Source organism: Prorops nasuta, unplaced genomic scaffold (assembly GCF_024137725.1).
Source record: "Prorops nasuta isolate Cenicafe-Biocafe unplaced genomic scaffold, Cenicafe_Pnas_1.2 PNAS00050, whole genome shotgun sequence".
NCBI classification, from domain to species: domain Eukaryota; kingdom Metazoa; phylum Arthropoda; class Insecta; order Hymenoptera; family Bethylidae; genus Prorops; species Prorops nasuta.
In genome coordinates, this window is record NW_027116847.1 from 831,214 (window position 1) to 855,635 (window position 24,422).

Consider the following 24,422-nt stretch of genomic DNA (forward strand, 5'->3'; position numbering starts at 1 on the left):
AGTGTCAACTGGCTCGGGCTGATCCTCCTTCAGTGACTATCAACCCTTACTTACTTTATCCTTGTGGACTCTCGATGTTGGCTCATTAAGTTCACCTAATAGGGGTCCATCTTTATTGATGTGTAAATCGTTTCCTCGACGTAGTAGTTCTTCGTGTGACAACTCGGATCCACACCAAGGGACAAAGAAAGTAAGGGTAATTAGTCACTGAGGAGAGTATCAGTCATGATCTGGTTGACCTTTGTGTGAATTAATTTTCACGCTCGAGAGGAGGAAGCTACTCAACTAACCGCTGGAAAGAAGTAACAATTTCGTTAGCATCTCTGTTCATTCACTTTTAGTAACATGCTTTATTAATTTATATCTTTGTCTGTCCTTGAAATTCCCAATTAGAATCTGAAATGTGGAAATATTTTCCTTGAAAATCCTTCCACATTTCGGGTTGAATACCCGTTTTTTCAAATTTATTTTTGTTTTTTTTCTGTTTCAGTTGGAGCGGGAAAGGGCCATGGATATTGACCACATTGTCCAATATCGACATAAATCCAACACGAGTCGGCACCAATCATGCGCCATTGCCACCCTGGGTTGGACCATGACAAACCGTCACTTGGAATCGGGACATCGTCGGAGGAGGACGTGCAGGCAAATAATTTCTTTTCCTATTTCTCATGCTTCTTTAATTTATTTTATGTTTTAGATGGGACAATTATAGGGCAAGGCTACCAAGGAGTAGGGAGTAAACACTGTCCGTTTACTTAAGTCCCCATTTATTTAAATAATTTCAAGGATAGGCAAATTTAGTTTTATTATTTCCTTCCTTTGTTAATTCAAGTACAGATGTTTATTGATTAGTGGACTCTCGAGTGTCAACTGGCTCGGGCTGATCCTCCTTCAGTGACTATCAACCCTTACTTACTTTATCCTTGTGGACTCTCGATGTTGGCTCATTAAGTTCACCTAATAGGGGTCCATCTTTATTGATGTGTAAATCGTTTCCTCGACGTAGTAGTTCTTCGTGTGACAACTCGGATCCACACCAAGGGACAAAGAAAGTAAGGGTAATTAGTCACTGAGGAGAGTATCAGTCATGATCTGGTTGACCTTTGTGTGAATTAATTTTCACGCTCGAGAGGAGGAAGCTACTCAACTAACCGCTGGAAAGAAGTAACAATTTCGTTAGCATCTCTGTTCATTCACTTTTAGTAACATGCTTTATTAATTTATATCTTTGTCTGTCCTTGAAATTCCCAATTAGAATCTGAAATGTGGAAATATTTTCCTTGAAAATCCTTCCACATTTCGGGTTGAATACCCGTTTTTTCAAATTTATTTTTGTTTTTTTTCTGTTTCAGTTGGAGCGGGAAAGGGCCATGGATATTGACCACATTGTCCAATATCGACATAAATCCAACACGAGTCGGCACCAATCATGCGCCATTGCCACCCTGGGTTGGACCATGACTAACCGTCACTTGGAATCGGGACATCGTCGGAGGAGGACGTGCAGGCAAATAATTTCTTTTCCTATTTCTCATGCTTCTTTAATTTATTTTATGTTTTAGATGGGACAATTATAGGGCAAGGCTACCAAGGAGTAGGGAGTAAACACTGTCCGTTTACTTAAGTCCCCATTTATTTAAATAATTTCAAGGATAGGCAAATTTAGTTTTATTATTTCCTTCCTTTGTTAATTCAAGTACAGATGTTTATTGATTAGTGGACTCTCGAGTGTCAACTGGCTCGGGCTGATCCTCCTTCAGTGACTATCAACCCTTACTTACTTTATCCTTGTGGACTCTCGATGTTGGCTCATTAAGTTCACCTAATAGGGGTCCATCTTTATTGATGTGTAAATCGTTTCCTCGACGTAGTAGTTCTTCGTGTGACAACTCGGATCCACACCAAGGGACAAAGAAAGTAAGGGTAATTAGTCACTGAGGAGAGTATCAGTCATGATCTGGTTGACCTTTGTGTGAATTAATTTTCACGCTCGAGAGGAGGAAGCTACTCAACTAACCGCTGGAAAGAAGTAACAATTTCGTTAGCATCTCTGTTCATTCACTTTTAGTAGCATGCTTTATTAATTTATATCTTTGTCTGTCCTTGAAATTCCCAATTAGAATCTGAAATGTGGAAATATTTTCCTTGAAAATCCTTCCACATTTCGGGTTGAATACCCGTTTTTTCAAATTTATTTTTGTTTTTTTTCTGTTTCAGTTGGAGCGGGAAAGGGCCATGGATATTGACCACATTGTCCAATATCGACATAAATCCAACACGAGTCGGCACCAATCATGCGCCATTGCCACCCTGGGTTGGACCATGACTAACCGTCACTTGGAATCGGGACATCGTCGGAGGAGGACGTGCAGGCAAATAATTTCTTTTCCTATTTCTCATGCTTCTTTAATTTATTTTATGTTTTAGATGGGACAATTATAGGGCAAGGCTACCAAGGAGTAGGGAGTAAACACTGTCCGTTTACTTAAGTCCCCATTTATTTAAATAATTTCAAGGATAGGCAAATTTAGTTTTATTATTTCCTTCCTTTGTTAATTCAAGTACAGATGTTTATTGATTAGTGGACTCTCGAGTGTCAACTGGCTCGGGCTGATCCTCCTTCAGTGACTATCAACCCTTACTTACTTTATCCTTGTGGACTCTCGATGTTGGCTCATTAAGTTCACCTAATAGGGGTCCATCTTTATTGATGTGTAAATCGTTTCCTCGACGTAGTAGTTCTTCGTGTGACAACTCGGATCCACACCAAGGGACAAAGAAAGTAAGGGTAATTAGTCACTGAGGAGAGTATCAGTCATGATCTGGTTGACCTTTGTGTGAATTAATATTCACGCTCGAGAGGAGGAAGCTACTCAACTAACCGCTGGAAAGAAGTAACAATTTCGTTAGCATCTCTGTTCATTCACTTTTAGTAGCATGCTTTATTAATTTATATCTTTGTCTGTCCTTGAAATTCCCAATTAGAATCTGAAATGTGGAAATATTTTCCTTGAAAATCCTTCCACATTTCGGGTTGAATACCCGTTTTTTCAAATTTATTTTTGTTTTTTTTCTGTTTCAGTTGGAGCGGGAAAGGGCCATGGATATTGACCACATTGTCCAATATCGACATAAATCCAACACGAGTCGGCACCAATCATGCGCCATTGCCACCCTGGGTTGGACCATGACTAACCGTCACTTGGAATCGGGACATCGTCGGAGGAGGACGTGCAGGCAAATAATTTCTTTTCCTATTTCTCATGCTTCTTTAATTTATTTTATGTTTTAGATGGGACAATTATAGGGCAAGGCTACCAAGGAGTAGGGAGTAAACACTGTCCGTTTACTTAAGTCCCCATTTATTTAAATAATTTCAAGGATAGGCAAATTTAGTTTTATTATTTCCTTCCTTTGTTAATTCAAGTACAGATGTTTATTGATTAGTGGACTCTCGAGTGTCAACTGGCTCGGGCTGATCCTCCTTCAGTGACTATCAACCCTTACTTACTTTATCCTTGTGGACTCTCGATGTTGGCTCATTAAGTTCACCTAATAGGGGTCCATCTTTATTGATGTGTAAATCGTTTCCTCGACGTAGTAGTTCTTCGTGTGACAACTCGGATCCACACCAAGGGACAAAGAAAGTAAGGGTAATTAGTCACTGAGGAGAGTATCAGTCATGATCTGGTTGACCTTTGTGTGAATTAATATTCACGCTCGAGAGGAGGAAGCTACTCAACTAACCGCTGGAAAGAAGTAACAATTTCGTTAGCATCTCTGTTCATTCACTTTTAGTAGCATGCTTTATTAATTTATATCTTTGTCTGTCCTTGAAATTCCCATTTAGAATCTGAAATGTGGAAATATTTTCCTTGAAAATCCTTCCACATTTCGGGTTGAATACCCGTTTTTTCAAATTTATTTTTGTTTTTTTTCTGTTTCAGTTGGAGCGGGAAAGGGCCATGGATATTGACCACATTGTCCAATATCGACATAAATCCAACACGAGTCGGCACCAATCATGCGCCATTGCCACCCTGGGTTGGACCATGACAAACCGTCACTTGGAATCGGGACATCGTCGGAGGAGGACGTGCAGGCAAATAATTTCTTTTCCTATTTCTCATGCTTCTTTAATTTATTTTATGTTTTAGATGGGACAATTATAGGGCAAGGCTACCAAGGAGTAGGGAGTAAACACTGTCCGTTTACTTAAGTCCCCATTTATTTAAATAATTTCAAGGATAGGCAAATTTAGTTTTATTATTTCCTTCCTTTGTTAATTCAAGTACAGATGTTTATTGATTAGTGGACTCTCGAGTGTCAACTGGCTCGGGCTGATCCTCCTTCAGTGACTATCAACCCTTACTTACTTTATCCTTGTGGACTCTCGATGTTGGCTCATTAAGTTCACCTAATAGGGGTCCATCTTTATTGATGTGTAAATCGTTTCCTCGACGTAGTAGTTCTTCGTGTGACAACTCGGATCCACACCAAGGGACAAAGAAAGTAAGGGTAATTAGTCACTGAGGAGAGTATCAGTCATGATCTGGTTGACCTTTGTGTGAATTAATATTCACGCTCGAGAGGAGGAAGCTACTCAACTAACCGCTGGAAAGAAGTAACAATTTCGTTAGCATCTCTGTTCATTCACTTTTAGTAGCATGCTTTATTAATTTATATCTTTGTCTGTCCTTGAAATTCCCATTTAGAATCTGAAATGTGGAAATATTTTCCTTGAAAATCCTTCCACATTTCGGGTTGAATACCCGTTTTTTCAAATTTATTTTTGTTTTTTTTCTGTTTCAGTTGGAGCGGGAAAGGGCCATGGATATTGACCACATTGTCCAATATCGACATAAATCCAACACGAGTCGGCACCAATCATGCGCCATTGCCACCCTGGGTTGGACCATGACAAACCGTCACTTGGAATCGGGACATCGTCGGAGGAGGACGTGCAGGCAAATAATTTCTTTTCCTATTTCTCATGCTTCTTTAATTTATTTTATGTTTTAGATGGGACAATTATAGGGCAAGGCTACCAAGGAGTAGGGAGTAAACACTGTCCGTTTACTTAAGTCCCCATTTATTTAAATAATTTCAAGGATAGGCAAATTTAGTTTTATTGTTTCCTTCCTTTGTTAATTCGAGTACAGATGTTTATTGATAAGTGGACTCTCGAGTGTCAACTGGCTCGGGCTGATCCTCCTTCAGTGACTATCAACCCTTACTTACTTTATCCTTGTGGACTCTCCATGTTGGCTCATTAAGTTCACCTAATAGGGGTCCATCTTTATTGATGTGTAAATCGTTTCCTCGACGTAGTAGTTCTTCGTGTGACAACTCGGATCCACACCAAGGGACAAAGAAAGTAAGGGTAATTAGTCACTGAGGAGAGTATCAGTCATGATCTGGTCGACCTTTGTGTGAATTAACATTCACACTCGAGAGGAGGAAGCTTCTCAACTAAACGCTGGAGAGAAGTAACAATTTTTTTTCCTCATTCATTCACTTTTAGTAGTATCATTTTTAAATTCATATTTTTCTCTGTCCTTGAAACTCTCAATTATAATTTGAAATGTAGAAATATTTTCCTTGAAAATCTTTCCACATTTCAGATTAAACAACCTTTTTTTTAAGTTTATTTTTGTTTTCTTTTTGTTTCAGATGAGGCGGCGCCGCCTCCCTCCCCGACGGTGTGCCACCTTGTCGTGGTGGGGGGGCTCACTTCTACAAGATCCGTTCCGACTAGTAAATGATTCGAATTCATTTTCTGGTCTTTGGGAATCTTGTAGAAGTGCCAAGAGCACACCACAACTTAACTATACTATAGTTTTCATTCCCGGGTTAAATTAAATTATTTAATCCATGCAGGAATATATTTCTGTTTATTTTTTGAATGTTTGAGTATCTAAAATAATAAAATTATGATTCACTTATATTACCGGCTTAGTTTAGCTGATAAGTCGAGACAATACCCTTTTCAGTCAGCTTTATGAGCTTGACCAACGGAAACTCTCATTTAGATACTTTAATTTTTGGTGCTGTTTTTGTAATTTTCAAATTAATATCTGAATATGAAATGAATAAAATATAATAAAAATTGCACCCTTAATAAGACTCGATTTTAGTATATATTGTTCAGTAGTTTAGCGCTTTAATTTACTTTAATATATCTTAAACTTTCAGCGCCAGAAACAAAACCCTAGATTGAAGCCAAACGTCTAGCTAGGATTATCTAATAATACTGGGTTCTTACTTTAATAAATCTGAGTTTAGTTTTATTTATACAACATTTAACTTTTAAAGCTTCCTAATTGGCATTAAACTAAATAAAGATAGTATATAATGGAAAATTGAATCACGCGCGTGTGTTGCTCGGCTAGCATTATTGATCACTCTGTACCACTTTGTACATACACAGCGCGAAATTGGTTCTTTTACAATTTGGCTAACTTTACTCTGTACTTTACATGAAAAATGATATACTACACTATAGCTGAAAGCACACATGATTCAATTTCCCATTGTGTATGTATACTACCACATCAACTATTATATTGTGAGTGTTTTTGGCCTCAAGTGGGTCAAACCCCTTAACGACAGCTGTCGGTATCGCTAACTACCGACAGTTATCGCTTGCGCTAACGAATGAGCGATTCTGTAACTTTAGCTTTACGACAATAGTCGGTGCAACTCATATTTGTACGATAACGATAAAATTCGTTAAGGTTCTAGGGAAGTTGGTAATATTGGTGTATTTAATACCAACCGAAATATGAATTTTTGTGTTACTTGACTATATCAATTTTGACTATAGCAATTCTTACTATAGCAAAATTATCATATTTTATTTAAAAGAAGTATTAAAACGTAAGTATATTTTAATTAAAATAAGTATTAAAAATTAATGTTTTAACATTTTTTTGAGTTAGACAATGTACAGTTAGTGCCTGTGTGCTATAGTTAAATAATACAATTAATTCTATATTTTAGAGAAAACCTCTGCATATATATATATATATATATATATAGTTATTTTTAAATATAAAAATTGGAAAAATATTAAATTTTATTTCCTACGATTTTTACTGTAAGCCTTAATTTATAAAGAAAATTTATTGTAAGTACTTTTTTGTGATTTCTGAATATTAACGGGATCCCTCACGCGTGCTTTACCAACAGTACAAGTCAATAAACAATTCGTTTAATAAAAGTAAAATGCGAAGAAAATTGCGAAAACGGGCTTCTTTATGATAAGGTGCCAATTCTAACGAGTCAATCGAGCTTAAAAAAACTCAAATCGGATGAAGAATAACGCTGTACCACTGTCCCGCGTTCTTGAAGTGGAAATAACCAAACGTAACCTCTCTTCAAGAGCACGGCACAATGGTACAGCGTTATTTTTCAACTAATTTGAGTGTTTTTAAGTTCGTTTGACTCGTTAGGACTGGCACATTGTCCAACAAACGCCCGATTGTTCAATTTGCTTCGCATTTGAATTTTATTAAACGAATTGTTTATTGACTTGAACTGTCGATAAAGTAGGCGTGAAGGATCCCGTTAATTTAAGAAATATTTGTGACATTTATTATATTTACTTTCTCGGTAAACTTCTACCGACGCCTATCACGGTCGTCGTTAAGTTAACGATATAATTCGGTAGCGACCGCCCTTTTTAACGACAATTATCGAAAATTTTGTGTTACAGAATCGCTCTTAGCGATATCTCTCGGTAACTCGATTCAATTACCGAAAGCTGTCGATAACTAGTTACTGAATCCATATAGACGGAAGTTACAGAATCGCTCTTTTCGTTACTGCAAGCGACAACTATCGGTAGTTAGCGATACCGACAATCATCGCTGGGAAGTTACAGAATCCCAGCATTGAGGCCTGAGCTACAAACGATTTAATTTCCCACTGTTATACGAGGTAAGCAAGAATGACTTAGGGTGGACCCTACCAAGTCGGGTTAACTTAACCCAGAGTTAAAGTGGTATAGTTAATGTAACGGGCACTATACCACTTTAAACCTGGGTTAAGTTAAAGTAGTATAATTCCCGTTACATTAACTATGCCACTTTAACTCTGGGTTAAGTTAACCCGGCTTGGTGAACCTCACCCTTAAGCCAGCGTTGCCAAGTCCGCCATGTTGGAAGATACTACGCTGTATAGTTTGTTGGCGAGAATTGAATATACCACGCAAAATGTATAGTAAGTGTGAAACGAAGTATAGTGTTTTAGGTATAATAAGCTCTCAGTGCTTTCGGACGTGTTTTGGCCATTAATCTTGCGTCGCGGCGCGTTGTGTATGTGTAGTTAGAATCAGAGGGGCGAGGGGATTTCTAGGGAGTTTGTACGTAGCTGTCAAATGGCGCGATTAACCCTCAATTTTGTATCATCAACAAAAATAATATTTTCGGAATACGATTGTGGAAAAGAAGGAAGGATTTTAATAAATAAGAGAGAAGACAAAATATATCAGATGAGTATAAATTAATAAAAAAAATGAAAATTATTGTGAATTTTTAAGAAAATATACTTTGTGGTTATTTTTTTTTGTTACAGTTGAAATCCGGTTATGATGACTTTCAATTAAGGAAAAAAGTAATTACAGACCAATAAATGAAAAAGTATTAATACATTAAGCATTTCTGTACGGCCCAGTCATTTCAATAATTGTGACTTAATGTTATAATAGTGAATGTGTAAACGATTAGTGGATATACAACAAACTCTTATTGTAAATTTAATAATCTTGTATGACAATGTTTTAATTGCTATTATTTTAAATTAAAGCTAGTTTAATTAACATATTTTTATTTCATCCCTTTCTCAAAATTCTAAACACACATGGTAATTACCTATTCTTGTAGTAGTCATATGTTCGTTAAATTACATACAAAATTACAACTGTTTTATATTTGTAAAGCATAGCTGTTTGTTGCAATGATTTTTATTATTCAATGTGAGACAAATCGCATTTTGTTTAGGTAAATGTCTTATTTATCCGCCACATCCTTCCATATCCTATGTAACATTTATTTGCCTTGTTAGTTCTTTCTTTTAGTTTTCAAAATATACGATTAATTTTTTGCTATTTTTATATACACTCAGATATAGCTATTCTATTGACTAATTAATCTTATAAATGTCAAGATGATTGGTAAACCATTGTTCTATTAAAGTTGAAGAATGGACACTTGAATTACTTTACTTATAAGGTTTGGCATCTCTTCCATAGGATATCTTCTCTTTAAATTTTAGAGGATGTTGTTCTCCAATACATTTAAGGATACTTGTTGTATCACTAATGTTAATTTCTAAGGAAGGTAGATAAATGAATTGCTACTGATATTTTGAGCTAAGCTCAAGGCGGGAAGCTCATACGGCATAAACCCTCCTGAATTCAACGTTTATTGATAAGTTTACAATATGTTGTAGGTAAGGATTGCTTAGCAGCACTGCTCGCCTTTTCTTCCCCTGAGCCTTATATCCTCACGGACGGACCATGGAGAGATCCGCCTAGTCCCTGGAATCGTGGTTTTAATACTCTTGTCCTTTGCCGCCTCAATGTTTCATAGGCGTGCCGCAATCCTTAGCTTATGTGTACAATAACAATGTTATAGAATTCGCTGCTTTCAACAGAAGGATCAAATTTCTCGACTAAGTCATCTGTGTATTATACTTATTTATGATCAGATTGTAGCAAAGTTATTTCGTTCGACTTACGAAACAATACTGCTGAATTTATCTTGCTTTTAGCTTCAAATAATTCACATTTGGATATCCTTCCTCAATATATAATACATATTTTGTTAGTCCTATTTGTTTGTGAAATTTATCTGTTCTAAAACCTTAATTAATCCAGTTACTAGATATATAATATATCATTTTCAAAGAATTGATATCTTTCTATCAATCTTAACAATATCATAATAGATGTAATGAAATATGTATTCTATATTCAAAATAGATATCCATGCGTATAGTTGGAAAACTATTTAAAGCTAAAAACAAGATGAACTCAGCAGTATACATATACCTTTTAAAAAACTTTATCTTCACAAATATTATCAGAACATATCTCGCAGAAAAGTTGCCAAATTTTAATAGCATCATTCAAATGTCCATTTTACAAATTAAACAAGATAATGGTTTAACAATCATTTCAACAATTACAAAAATAATTGCAGATCAGCAGTATTATTAGATCTGTGTGTATGTATAAATGATTAGAAAATTAATGTTATATGATATAGACTGCAAGAAAATAGTGCAACGGAGCCAAATAAATGTCGCATAAGATATGGAAGGATATGGCGGATAAATAAGACATTTGCCTAAACAAAATGCGATTTGTCTCACATTGAATAATAAAAATCATTGCAACAAACAGCTATGCTTTACAAATATAAAACAGTTGTAATTTTGTATGTAATTTAACGAATATATGACTACTACAAGAATAGGTAATTACCATGTGTGTTTAGAATTTTGAGAAAGGGATGAAATAAAAATATGTTAATTAAACTAGCTTTAATTTAAAATAATAGTAATTAAAACATTGTCATACAAGATTATTAAATTTACAATAGGAGTTTGTTGTATATGCACTAATCGCTTACACATTCACTATTATAACATTAAGTCACAATTATTGAAATGACTGGGCCATACAGAGAAGTGCTTCATGTTTTAATACTTTTTCATTTATTAGTCTATAATTACTTTTTTCCTTAATTGAAAGTCATCATAACCGGATTTCAACTGTAACAAAAATAAAATAACCACAAAGTATATTTTCTTAAATATTCACAATAATTTTAATTTTTTCTATTAATTTATACTCATCTGATATATTTTGTCTTCTCTCTTATTTATTAAAATCCTTTCTTCTTTTCCACAATCGTTTTCCGAAAATATTATTTTTGTTGATGATATAAAATTGAGGGTTAATCGCGCCATTTGACAGCTACGGACAAACTCCCTAAAAATCCCCTCGCCCCTCTGATTCTAACTTCCCCTCGCCAAGACTCAAGATTAATGGCCAAAACGTAGTATCCCGCAAGGACAGAAACTGTAGCGTAGGATCCCGCAGTGAACAGAAACTATAGCGTAGGATCCCGCAGGGAACAGAAACTGTAGCGTAGTATCCTAAGGATACTACGCTATAGGAAAATTATACTACGGTAGTATAATTATACTACACTTGGCAACGCTGCCTTAAGCTGCGGTCCGATTCGCGCATAAAACGCTCAGAGTATATAGTTTATGTTACGTTAGTTATAGATTTTTAGCGCTTTAAGTGTGCATATACATGTATTAGACCGCAGCCTTACATAAGCGCGCTTAGTAAGGGTCAATTCGACCAAGTAGGCTAGAGCCCAAGTCTGACTTAAGTTGGTATAGTCCCCGTCATATTAACTATACCAACTTAAGTCTGAGGCTGCCTTCACATGCGGTGTAAGATATATACGGCCGGTATTATCGCGAAAATGATTTGATTGGTTAATACGTTTTAGCGTAAGTTACGTTTACGCACCTTACACCGCATGTGAAAGCAGCCTGACTTCGGCTCTAGCCTACTACTTGGTCGAATTGACCCTAACCCCGGGATTCATAGGCCGGGATTCATAAACAGAACTTGAGTTCAAGCTCACCTTGAAACCTATAAGATGTGTTACGTAGACTATAGATTTTACCCGTCTTAACGGGATCCCTCAAGCCCTCTGTAGCCAACATTACGGAACGAAAAACGAGGGAGAATTGTCCAGCGTTATTTTTCGACCGATTTTAATGATTTTTGGCTTGTTGGAACCGTTAGGACTCTCACCTTGTCATAACAAAGCCTTATTTTCTAAAAAACGTAAAAAAATAAAATTGTTTAAAAATTCGCATTAATAATATTTAAACGCAAAACAAATCGAAAAATCGGGCTTCTTTATGACGAGGTGCCAGACCTAACGATTCCAACAAGCCCAAAAACATTGAAATCGGTTGAGAAATAGAGCCGTACCATTGTCCCTCGTTTCTGAGGTGGACGAAAAGCAAAAATTTTTAGGAAGGAAGCTAGGCTTCCTCCCCTCTCGCGGCTCACGCTAACGTGTTCCCCCACTCCAGCATCGAAACTTACTGCAAAGCTTTCCTCATATTTACGCTATTTCCCTATCTGTAGCTATACACATTTAAATACCGCTAAAATAATGTTGAGAACATTTCATTTCGCCGATATAATGAAATTGCTAAAAATGCAAATATCATTTTGAAATAAAATTGTAGAAAAGGAGATTTCGTAATGCTTGAAATATAGGGCATACGGCGAAACGCGGGACAATGGTACAGTCGTATTTTTCAACAGAATTTGATGAGACTAGTAATAATTAAAGCCATTCTTCATGTAGATTGTCCTAAAGAGCTCGCATTTTCGATAAAGCTTATAGTTTTCCAGTTATGAACGTTTGAAGTTGCACGGCGCACAAATACATATTTCTTCTCTCGCGTAGATCAGCTGTTGCGCACGTCCATCTTCAATCGTTCATAACTGGAAAACTATAAGCTTTATCGAAAATGCAAGCTCTTTAGGACAATCTACATGAAGAATGGCTTTAGGTATGACTAGTGTCATCAAATTCTATTTAGAAATACGCATGTACCATTGTCCCCCGTTTTGCCGTAATTTCAGGTCTTCAAGCGTCACTGACTCGTTCATTCTGCTATTTATTCCGAGCAAAGTAAAAATGCACCAACAACTTGGGTAGCATCATTGAATAGAGCGTGAAAGGGGGAGACGCTTTTATAATATTTTCATAATTTTGCAACGCTTCTTTTGGTCATTATAATGCAAAATGTAACAAAATGCGTATTCGGAGTAAATAAAGTTGGCTTCCCCTCTCACCTCTACAGCTTATTGCCTTGTCCAGCGTATGTAAACCAGCATAGTAGGTCTACATACATACATACGGGTGCGACTGTGTTAGTGACTCGTGGAGTGCACTGTAAACAAACACACATAGCGTTTACCATGTATGTACGTGGGTCTTATTTTCAATCGCAAAATTGCCCTTCTAAATTTATTGCATTGCACCTTCTACGACAAGCTTTATAAGATTAAGAAATACTCATAGCAGCATGTACATTATCGAGAACTTCTAATGTAATTTTTCAATGTGCAATCGTACTTTTATTTGTTCCGAAATAAATTGCAGAATGAACGAGTCAGGACGCTTGAAAACGTGAAATTACGGCAAAACGCGGGACAATGGTACAGGCGTATTTCTCAATAGAATTTGATGAGACTAGTCATAACTAAAGCCATTCTTCATGTAGATTGTCCTAAAGATCTCGTATTTTCGATAAAGCTTATAGTTTTCCAGTTATGAGCGATTGAAGATGGACGTGCGCAACAGCTGATCTACGCGAGAGAAGAAATATGTATTTGTGCGCCGTGCAACTTCAAACGTTCATAGCTGAAAAACTATAAGCTTTATCGAAAATGCGAGCTCTTTAGGACAATCTACATGAAGAATGGCTTTAATTATTACTAGTCTCATCAAATTCTGTTGAAAAATACGACTGTACCATTGTCCCGCGTTTCGCCGTATGCCCTATATTTCAAGCATTACGAAATCTCCTTTTCTACAATTTTATTTCAAAATGATATTTGCATTTTTAGCAATTTCATTATATCGGCAAAATGAAATATTGTTCTCAACATTATTTTAGCGGTATTTATATATGTATAGCTACAGATAGGGGAATAGCGTAAATATGAGGAAAGCTTTGCAGTAAGTTTCGATGCTGGAGTGGGGGAACACGTTAGCGTGAGCCGCGAGAGGGGAGGAAGCCTAGCTTTCTTTCTAAAAATTTTTGGTTTTCGTCCACCTCAAAAACGCGGGACAATGGTACGGCTCTATTTCTCAACCGATTTCAATGTTTTTGGGCTTGTTGGAATCGTTAGGTCTGGCACCTCGTCATAAAGAAGCCCGATTTTTCGATTTGTTTTGCGTTTAAATGTTATTAATTGCGAATTTTTAAACAATTTTATTTTATTACGTTTTTTGGAAAATACGGCTTTATTTATGACAAAAAGCGAGTCCTAACGATTCCAACAAGCCCAAAAATATTGAAATCGGTTGAAAAATAGCGCTGGACAATTGTCCCTCGTTTTTCGTTCCGTAATGTTGGCTACAGAGGGCTTGAGGGATCCCGTTAAGCTCAAGTTCAAGCTTAAGACGGGTAAAATCTAGTCTACGTAACACATCTTATAGGTTTCAAGGTGAGCTTGAACGGCTTGAACTCAAGTTCTGTTTATGAATCCCGGCCTAAGGGTGAGATTCACCAAGTCCGGCTTGGGGCTAGCCGGGCTAAACTCATACAGCTCATGTAACGGTAACTATACTACTTTAGCCCGAAAGTATACCATATTAGCCCGGCTAGCCTTCAAGCCGGACTTGGTGAATCTCACCCTAAGAGCGCTGGTGTCTTTTCAGAGTGGTTCCTAAATGCATCGGAAAATTAGGAAAAGCTATTCCTGGCGATTACTATAGGGACCGTGCACATCAACACAATGATAGAGAAGTGTCAATGTTTAACTATATACGTATAAATAAATTACACTCAAAAACTGCGAAAATTGACCGACAATTTGCGCTGATAGTATGCATATACACCAATACACATTCTCATCTCACTGTCATTGTGTTGATGTGCACGGTCCCTACAAGGCTGCGGTATGTATATATGCAATGTACATACAATACATGCATATGCACACTTAAAGCGCTAAAAATCTATACTAACGTAACGTAAACTACATAGGTAGCATTCAGCAGAGGTAGCAGCTCAGTAACGTTACCAGATTTCTTTTTAAACTTCCACTTCTATTGGATAAAATTATAGGATCTAAGAGTAATAGCCAATAACATACACCGCTCCCTCAAACATTTGTCTCTGCTGAATGCTACCATAGGGTGCATCCAGAAGCACAACCGCTCAGTGAGCGCTCGGTGAGCGCTCGTCAAATCCCCTAGGCAAAAGTATGTTACTGGATGAAACTGCTCATTAAGCTGCTCAGAGGGCTCAGAGTGAGCGCCCGCCATTTTCGTGAGCCTAATTTTCAGTCGCTCACTCAGCCTCACTTTCTGCTCACTCTGAAGTTTTCGCGCGAAATTTAAAAGTTACTTAATATCCCTAGATCAGTAAAATAAATTTAAAATGGTTGCAAGTAGTCTAGGATACCGTTTCGTTGTAAAAAATTTCCTATTTTCTTTTAAAAGTGAAGAAACTTTAATTAACTTTTTAGAAAATAAAACATGGCATTTGAGCAGCAATACAATATTAATGAAATATTATATGCAATTACAGAAACGGAGGATATTAATGCAAGAATAAATAATGGTAAGGTTAAAAGATAAAAGCTCATTGAAATCCGACTATTATATATATAAAAAGTATAGCTGTAATATAATGTGCCTTTTATGTATAAGTGAGCAATAAGCGTAATGTCCACACTACTCCACACGTCCAATATATATATCGCTTAGCGCTCACCAATCGGCTACTTGTGAGCGCTCAGTAAGCGCTCACTGAACAGCTGTGCTTCTGGATGCACCCATATACATATACATACTCTCTGAACGTTTTATGCGTGAATCGGACCGCAGCTGGGCGCAGCTTAACACGTATACATTAGTATACAATGACCATGGTGCGATTGCGATCGATTCCTACTTTTGTTTTGACGTTTACTCAATAGTTATTCGTAATCTATATCTATACTACGCAATACTTGCCATTTTTAAGTAAAATAGTAAAATTTTATATATATATATAAGCAGTTAAAAAAACTTTTAATTTAACTCTTGTAATATATTTTTCAAATTTACAGTAAATATAAATAAATATTTCATTATTTTACATTTACAGTAATCTAGCCTAATTTGCTCCAATTTGCTCTTGATATTTTTGTGAATCAGAATGTCAACTAGCTCTTTTTAGGGTAGTCATAATAAATAATTCGGTTAATTTAAACAACTTATTGCAACTTATTCTATGTAAATAATTAAGTATGTATCATGATATCTTCCTAAAAAAAGAAAAGCATTTTTCTATTATAATGATAAAATTCTAAATTTTAAAGAGTATAAAAAAATAAGATTTTTTAAGTTGCTTGAAAATGTATATGCAACAGTATATGAAAGAGCTTGAACAGGTGAAATTAATATTTATACTTTATGTGACATACACTGAGTATAATAATAATTTGTAAAAGTCATCATATTTTCTGTAGGAGCCATTTGATCCAGAAGAATTTGTTGAGCGGCTTGCTTGGAGAACAGTAAATGATAGTACAAAGGATAATTTAAAAGCATGCTTTGATCCAGTTGTAGTACATGAAACTTTTCTTCAAGCAATTAAAGATTTACAAGTTCTTGAAGAACGACAACAAAAGAAATGTGATAAGCTAGAAGCTTCTTTAAAAGATGAAGAAACAAGGCATATGCTTGAAGTAATAGAATTACAAGAGAGGAATCAACACTCAATTGATTTATTTCATCAATTGGATGAAAGAATAAATTTTGTAGCAACAAAAGTTCTTCATTTAGGAGATCAGCTTGAAAGTGTGAATATACCAAGAGCTAGAGCTGTCGAAGCCCAAAAGTTAATGAGACATTTTTCAGAATTTTTAAATCCAGGACCTCTAACAGATCCAATGTTCACAGATAAATCTATGGTAAATATTGCATACTGCCATTTCTAACTCATATTTTTATACTAATTTATCTTTCAGTTAGATGAAGCTGCTGATGTAATACAGAAACTATATCTTATAGCTCAAGAGTTACCTTCAGAAAAGTTTGAGCATGCAAAAAAAACAATTGGAGAAAAATATGATAAAATAGAAAGAAGTTTGATAGAAGAATTTGTTAGAGCTCAAAATAAAGAGGATGTTGTTAGAATGAAAGAGCTGGCAACAGTTCTTTCTAATTTCAAGGGCTATTCTCAATGTGTAGATGCATTTATTGAGCAGAGTCAAATGGGTTCATATGGAGGAAAAGATGTCTTTGTAGATGTTATACCTATGTGTACTAAAAATCAGAAACTCATGCAGCAAGTTTTTTCGAATCCTGATCAAGTTATGGCAAAATTTGTTCTTAACATATACCACTTAAGGTTACAAAAATATGTGGTTGCAAAGCTATCTGATAAAACTGATGCAGACAAATATCTTAGGAACTTCTTTGATTTATATACTAGAACAGTGAAACTATCGACTGATTTAAAAATTTTTGAAATGGGTACAGAAGATGATTACCTTCCAAAACTTACTAGAAATATATTTCAAAAACATTTGGATACTTATATCGTGTAAATATATGAATGGTTTCAAAGTAGCTTTATTTCAAATATTTTATTTAAAATTAAATCCAAGATATGGTTAATTTTATTTTTCTTTTCAGGACAGAAATACAAGCCTTACGTGAAAAATCAGCAGTACTACTTATAAAATATTATGAATCTAAAAATCATCAAAAAAAACAATTACAGACTGGTGGATTTCAAGAACTTCGTCGAGACTTGCAAGCTGTAATAGGGACAAGGACTAACATAAATATTGCTCAGATAGAAGATTATGGAGGGGAAACTTTTCTTTCTGAAGAACTTGCTATTGCATTATTGCAAAGAAGCAAGGTGGCATTTCAAAGATGTAAATTATTGTCACCTCCTTTTGAATTACCTTCAAATGCCACTCAGATATTGGAGGTATTATTACAGTATTTAATCAATGAGCATGTTGATTATGCACTGGAATTAGGCTTACAAAGTGTGCCAATACCAGAAGGTAGATCTCAGCCAGAAATACATTTTTTTAATGTTGTACGCCAATGCAATGCTATTGTACGTCTTTTTGAGGAACTTTTTGATGATAGTCTGTTACCTCTTGTTGTGTAAGTTGCTTTCAAAATATTTTAATAATTACAAATATTTGTAAAAGAAATACATACTTTCATCATATTTTAAAGCAATAAATAGTTAGTGATTTGCTATCTAAGTAAAATTCATAATATAAAATTTTGTAGTTCAACACCTAAGCATGGAGAATGCATGTTGAAGAAAAAAAACACTTTGGAACAAATACAATTGAAGTTAGATATTGGTTTAGACAGAAGTATAAACGCAATTACCGGTTGGGTAAAAATTTATTTGCAAAATGAACAACGGAAGAGTGACTTTAAACCCGAAACCGATGTAGATACTTTAAACACAGCAGCGTGTTTAGTAGTCGCTCAATATGTGTCTGGAATAATCCGACAAATTAGAAATAGCCTCGACACGAAAAATATGGAAAACGTATTAACAGAGCTTGGTGTTGAGTTTCACCGGGTAATATATGAACATCTTCAACAATTCCAATTTAATTCAGCAGGTGCTATGTGCGCAATATGTGACATGAATGAATATCGGAAATGCGTGAAAGAGCTTGGTATAAAATCTGTCACCTCATTATTTGATACTTTACACGCTTTGTGTAATCTTTTATTGGTTAAACCAGAAAACTTGAAGCAAGTTTGTTCCGAGGATCATTTGGTAAGTCAAGAAATAAGTATGAAACACCGAAAATGCACCAGAGCTTGTAAAGGTCTTTATATTTGTAATATAAGAGGTATTAGTTTTTTGCATAACACCTCTATAAATGTAAAGAGAAGTGTCAACAAGATTTTAGGCAAAATATTATCAGCCCTTATAATTACGGAGAAATAAAGATTTTCTTATGTTTAAGCTTTGAGGTATCTTAAAGAGTTAGGCCACTCTAAAGTTTGAAGATATATAGGCATGTTTCAAGGTTTTTTATTAGCGAAATGAGGAAAAAAACTGAAGTAATAACAAAAGATTTTTATTATACTACTAACGAAGTAAAAAAAACGTTTTGCTTGATAAATAATTACAAAATGGTGGCTCCATTGTTTTTCTGTAGACGTTTGTTTTTGATAGGTAGCAAACGTACCTATAACGTTATGCGATTTTTGACTTAGAGTAAAAGGCATAACTATTTCGATTATACCTGATAATTTTTTCAAAAGTATCAACTCCTAACAAATAAAGATGAAGAATATACAATTTTTGAAAACATCTATCTGTCTTTCAAGGGGATTATAAGTAACTTTATAAAAAAATACTCTAGATAAAGCAGCTTAAAATATATAAACGTCACCTTGAATTTTTCGAACGGTTATCCCATTTTTTAATATATCTTCCTGTAGTTTAGTCTTAAAGGGTTTTCAAAGTACCATATAATTTATCGTTTTAATTCCAGTAATTTACTAGATATATAGATTTGAAATTATAAATAGGCGAGAGACCGCGTGACTGTATGTAGCGGTCGTGCATGCTTTCACCAAACTCATTTATATGATCGAAATACCTAGTAAATGACTGGATAAAAGTATATATTAATAAAATACTTTGGAAATGTCTTATGTGATAAGTTATAAAATTGTGCAATAAAAAATAGGGAGTTTCGCTTAAAAACTTCAAGGTGACCTTCATAGTTTCTAAGTTATTTCACCTGGGATATTTTTTATATAGTTCCTTTATGACACTCTTAGAACAAATATATATGTTTTTAAAAGATACCATATTTATTACTGCTTTGTATTCAAAGTGATTCATTTTAAGAAAATAATTCTGTATACAGCATGTCCAAGTTTTTTAGGAAAAATGTTTTATATAAAAGTTTTATGGTTTTCAATTAAAATTCAATAAAATTAGGTATCATTAATAATTTAATCACGATTGATCAAGAACAAGGCGTTCATTATGCATTAATTAATATTAAAATATTATTGAAAAAGTATATTTCAAAATTAAACAAAAACTTTTTGGTTCGGTATATTATACTGTCTATACCCAAAATTTATATCATTTATATCCACGCGTTTCACTGAGTTAAGTATTAAAGGAGCATTGCAACCTTAGACGTACAAAATCTAATTTTTTAACTTTTAATTTAAATAATAATTATAATAAATAGGGGATATTCTAAAAAATATGTAATATTGCGTCCCATAACAAATTTTTTTACGTTTAGAAAATTTTTTTATTGTTACATATATTTATAAGTTGGTTATATGAGAAAGTTCTTGAGATGAGCTAATAGAATAAGATCATTTTAATAGGATCTTTATTGACAAACCAAGGTTGAATTAATGTGGTACCAACTTTTATTCCCCTCTGAACCATAAAACTTATTTCATACATTTTACATACGCTTTTTTTTAATTAGGCGACAAAATTAAAAAGGGTTATCCTGAATAAGAACATACAAAGTGGGGCTCTGAAAAGTGAAGAATTTCCGAGCCTTGATCAAAAGAAATATAAGATTTGCTATGTTTATTTTTGCGAAACTAGCGTGTATATGAATTACCTTCTTACAAATTTATAATGAACTCGTTACAAACTTTACTATAAAAGAAAATTATATAATAACGCAAAAATTCCATATACTTCTGCAGAAAATCTGTAGGTTTACATGTAGAGTTAAGTTTTGAAGTCAATCCATGAAGATTTTTTTGAAAATGTGTACGCTTAATTTTGGAAATGCGGTTTCATGAAAAACGTGTTTAAAGTTATCAGAGAGGCCTAGCTCTTTCATGTGTTTCATACTATATAATAAATAATTAATTTACTCAAAAAATTACCTCTACTAAAAAAAATTAATTTCAGGCTGTGCTGGATCGTTCTGTTCTCCTTAATTTTATACAATTAAGAACAGATTATAAAACCCTAAAATTAGCTAAACGATTAAAGGGCCTTATTGTATAAGTAAGATATGTAATTTTTGTTGAAGTAAAAAGTGTATATTAAATTGATAATATTTATAACTGTATCTTCTCAATGTTAACTTTTCCTTCAATTTCCTATACTCCTTAAGTTTTAAAATATGACATGGTTTCAGTTTCAAGTAAATAATTTTGCAAAATTGCCTCTTAAATTTTTTATTGGGTGCATTCAACTGACACTCAGTGGTCTCAGCAGCTATTTAAAATCCGCGTATGATTAGTTGACCAGTTAAAATTGGCCATCATAAATACATTTTACTTAGCGGCTGAGACCGCTGAGCGTCGGCTGGATACACCCATTGTATCAAAATGTTTTGATAAATATTATTTCCTCTATTTTGGAATTTTAATGATAAGATACTGCATTCTGTGAATAAATTCTTTAGTTATACCTGATAAATAAATAATCATAAAGGTTTAATGTAAAGTGCTAATACATTTATTTTGTGAGATATTTGAGATCTTTTAAAACATATTTTATACTGAAAAAGAATTGTTCTATTTACCAAATAATCTTATACATAAAAATATAATACGTTTTATTTACTTTTTATGCATTCACATAATTTCAAAGTAATTTAATTCTTATAATAATTAAAAGAATCTAAAATAATTAATTGAAAGTGTAACATAAATAAATATGAGCACTCAAATATTTTATTACAGTTGAATATACCTTGAATTTATCGATTAAAAATTTTCTTTTAAATTTAATTTGTTTATAAATGTTAAATTACTGAAATTAAAAGTGTGAAATATGTTATCTTTGATTTTATTGTACAATTAAATAAAATAAATGATAAGTCGAACTAGCGGTAGAAAATTGTTATTATATTTTGGACTAAATGGTTTTATGAGCTATAAAAATTTGTAGGTAGAAGACGTAAGCTAATAGATATCAACGCATGCGATAGTTATTTGTTTCATGAACTTGGCACAATTCCCCTTTAAAGTCCAATTCAATACTAAAATCCAGATCTCTGTAATTCCTTGCATTAGGTTTCATTGAAAATACACCATATATCTCCTCTCCTTTTTTAACAGTCATATACTCATCAAAATAAAATACAGTTTGTTTCCAATGTGTGTACTGAACTTCCGGCGCTGTACTAAAACCAATCCGCTTGTGGCACTTGGTGAATTCAATGTTGAAAAATGTAACTAGTGCTTGAACATAATCATTTCTTCGTACTTGTAAAGTAAAGGGAGATGAAAACTCTAAATCTGCTTTAGTAACTGTGTATAAGTCAACTTCTTTGATAAGGCAAGCATTTGTAACCACTTGTTTAGGATCAACTACATCTACAAGTGGCTCACTAATTGCTACTTTCCTGATGCTGCTCATGTCAAAACCATAAACATCATCCCACCAGTTTATTTTTTCATCTTTATATTGTCTATCTTCAATGCCACATATAAATAAAGTTGCCTTATCGGGGAACAGCATACCATCCTCACGAAGCCACTTATCTCTAGCAAATAATACAGTATCTAACATAGATTCATAAAATAAGCAGTAGCCCATCCATTCAGATATGATTATATCTACTTTTTCTATACCATCAGGTAAAACTACTTCTTCTACTTTTCCCTTTAAGATTGTTATAATGTTAGAAAGCTGATTTGCTTCCACTATTTTTTCTGCATATTCCACAATATTTGAACATTCAATTCCAATAACTCTAGCAGCTCCAGCTTTAGCTGCAAACATGGACAAAATACCAGTACCACATCCGATATCAAGTACTGTTTTGCCTTTGAAAAGATGCTTGTTGTGGTACATAGAATTACGGTATGTAACTGTTCGAACTTCATCTTTCAACATTTCCTCATGTATGCCATAATGTGCGTAAGAATCAAAATAATAATCCCGTGATGTCATTTCATCAACAGGAACAGTTTCTTTGCCAGTGTTTGTCCCTTTGGTAGGTGTTGCTTCTGCTACATCCATTGTTTCCATTTTTGATAACTGCAAAGGCACCAATTTATGAATTTGTTAAAAAATTTGTAAGATTAAAAGCACTTAATTTTAACGTGGATAAAAATTTTCAAAACAATTAACATTGGCAAAGCTGAAATTTTAAACAAAACCGATTATAACTAGAAACAAAAGAAATGGATAATTATAAGAAAAATTCAGTTTTAAAAAACTACTTAAATTTGTATTTCCTGATAATGTTATAATAAAGTGACCATTGCTTGACGGGAAAATGTGCAAAGCACGTGTAATGCCTTGAAAATGCTAATTGTTGCTTCAATAAAATGCTATAAATGTTATTTACAACTATGTCCATGTGTGATTGAAAAAAAGAGGATAGAAAAATAGTAAAAATCTTGTTGAAAATGATTATATATACACTGTCACCGAATTATAAATCGTACACGTGCCCGCCAAAATGAATGGCGTCTTTTTAAGATCACACGAAGAGTCAATTTATCGAACACACACAAACACTCGCGTACACAACGTAGCTTTATTTCTTAAAATAATTAATCAACGGTTTCAATGTACATTTTTAAAATTGAAAAATTCTATTCTTATGATACTGAAGAAACGCACGTTTTACTACACCAGCGTAATTTAAAGCATTGTTAAAACATTGTTGCGATAGGATTATAATTGAAGGTTTTGTTTCTTGTCCACTAATATATTCATTTGATAAAAGAGCTATGCTTGTATATGGTCGACGAAACGTATGAATCTTACATGAAATATAGAGAATTACCAGTGATTCTTAATAGTGTTTTAAGAAGCTTATTTGAAAAGAAGAAACTGTCTTTAATCTTACCGAATTTCCTGTCGTACACATGCTACTCTGGTTAATTTCTACCGGCACTGTATTACTTGCCGCCATTTTGTTTCGCGTCACAGCAGACGATTACAACCAGGGCAGTAAATATTAAATATTTCTCCAATGTGTACGGGCATTCGTTGTTATAATTATAAAATCACAAAGATTCACTTTGGAAATTTAGTTATTCACTATACTCGTATCTGCAAACGTTATTCAAATACGTATAAATATCAAATTACTACACAAATGATTTTCAAATCTTAAATAATTGATTTCTTAGTTTTCCTTTTAGCTCATATTTTAGCATTAAATATTTCACAGCTCTTTTGAAAAGCCTTAGATTACATTAACCAAGATTACCGCTCTAACCTATAAGGCAAGAATTATCAAAAAACAATCAAAATCCTCGGAAATTACAGACTCCAAAAATACAATTAAATTCTTTTTTTTTTAATAGAAAGACAAAAAATATTTTAGATTTGAGAATATTTTTGAAGATCATAACATGTATAGAGATCGGTTTTGCTTACAAAGTTGAAAAAATAGATGGCTAAATCATAGAAGGGGCAGATAAAAACACACGCGCTGTTATTGACTAGAGAGATGTAATATGAATGGAGCGGGAATCACAAGCCTCAAGGTAGAAAGTAGAATGTGACAAGCAAAGAACGCATTCGGATGAACTTAGGAAGGAGCATTTGGTATTGGGTGTAGGACGGTAAGTTTGGGAAGATTTAGTACGGCCCTGTAGAATGCGCAGTATCGTCAAATA

General features: G+C 34.1%; 2 protein-coding genes across 3 annotated transcripts; one reads left to right on the plus strand and one right to left on the minus strand.

The window, feature by feature from the left end:
• Positions 1-15,683: 15,683 nt before the first annotated feature.
• On the plus strand, positions 15,684-20,897 carry Sec10 (Exocyst complex component Sec10). The gene is made up of 6 exons (XM_066744836.1): positions 15,684-16,225; positions 16,304-16,747; positions 16,805-17,382; positions 17,475-17,963; positions 18,096-18,603; positions 20,740-20,897. The coding sequence occupies exons 1-6, from the start codon at positions 16,190-16,192 to the stop codon at positions 20,836-20,838; spliced, it is 2,154 nt and encodes a 717-aa protein (XP_066600933.1). The 5' UTR covers positions 15,684-16,189; the 3' UTR covers positions 20,839-20,897.
• A 154-nt stretch (positions 20,898-21,051) lies between these two features.
• On the minus strand, positions 21,052-24,316 carry LOC136784264 (protein arginine N-methyltransferase 1-like). Of its 2 annotated transcripts, XM_066744837.1 has the most exons (3): positions 24,181-24,316; positions 23,645-23,850; positions 21,052-22,824 (listed from the first exon to the last, which is right to left on the minus strand). In XM_066744837.1, the coding sequence occupies exons 2-3, from the start codon at positions 23,708-23,710 to the stop codon at positions 21,754-21,756; spliced, it is 1,137 nt and encodes a 378-aa protein (XP_066600934.1). In that variant the 5' UTR covers positions 23,711-23,850; positions 24,181-24,316; the 3' UTR covers positions 21,052-21,753. The 2 variants fall into 2 exon arrangements, with proteins under 2 accessions (XP_066600934.1, XP_066600935.1); XM_066744838.1 differs by lacking the exons at positions 23,645-23,850; positions 24,181-24,316 and adding an exon at positions 23,138-23,532.
• Positions 24,317-24,422: the final 106 nt, after the last annotated feature.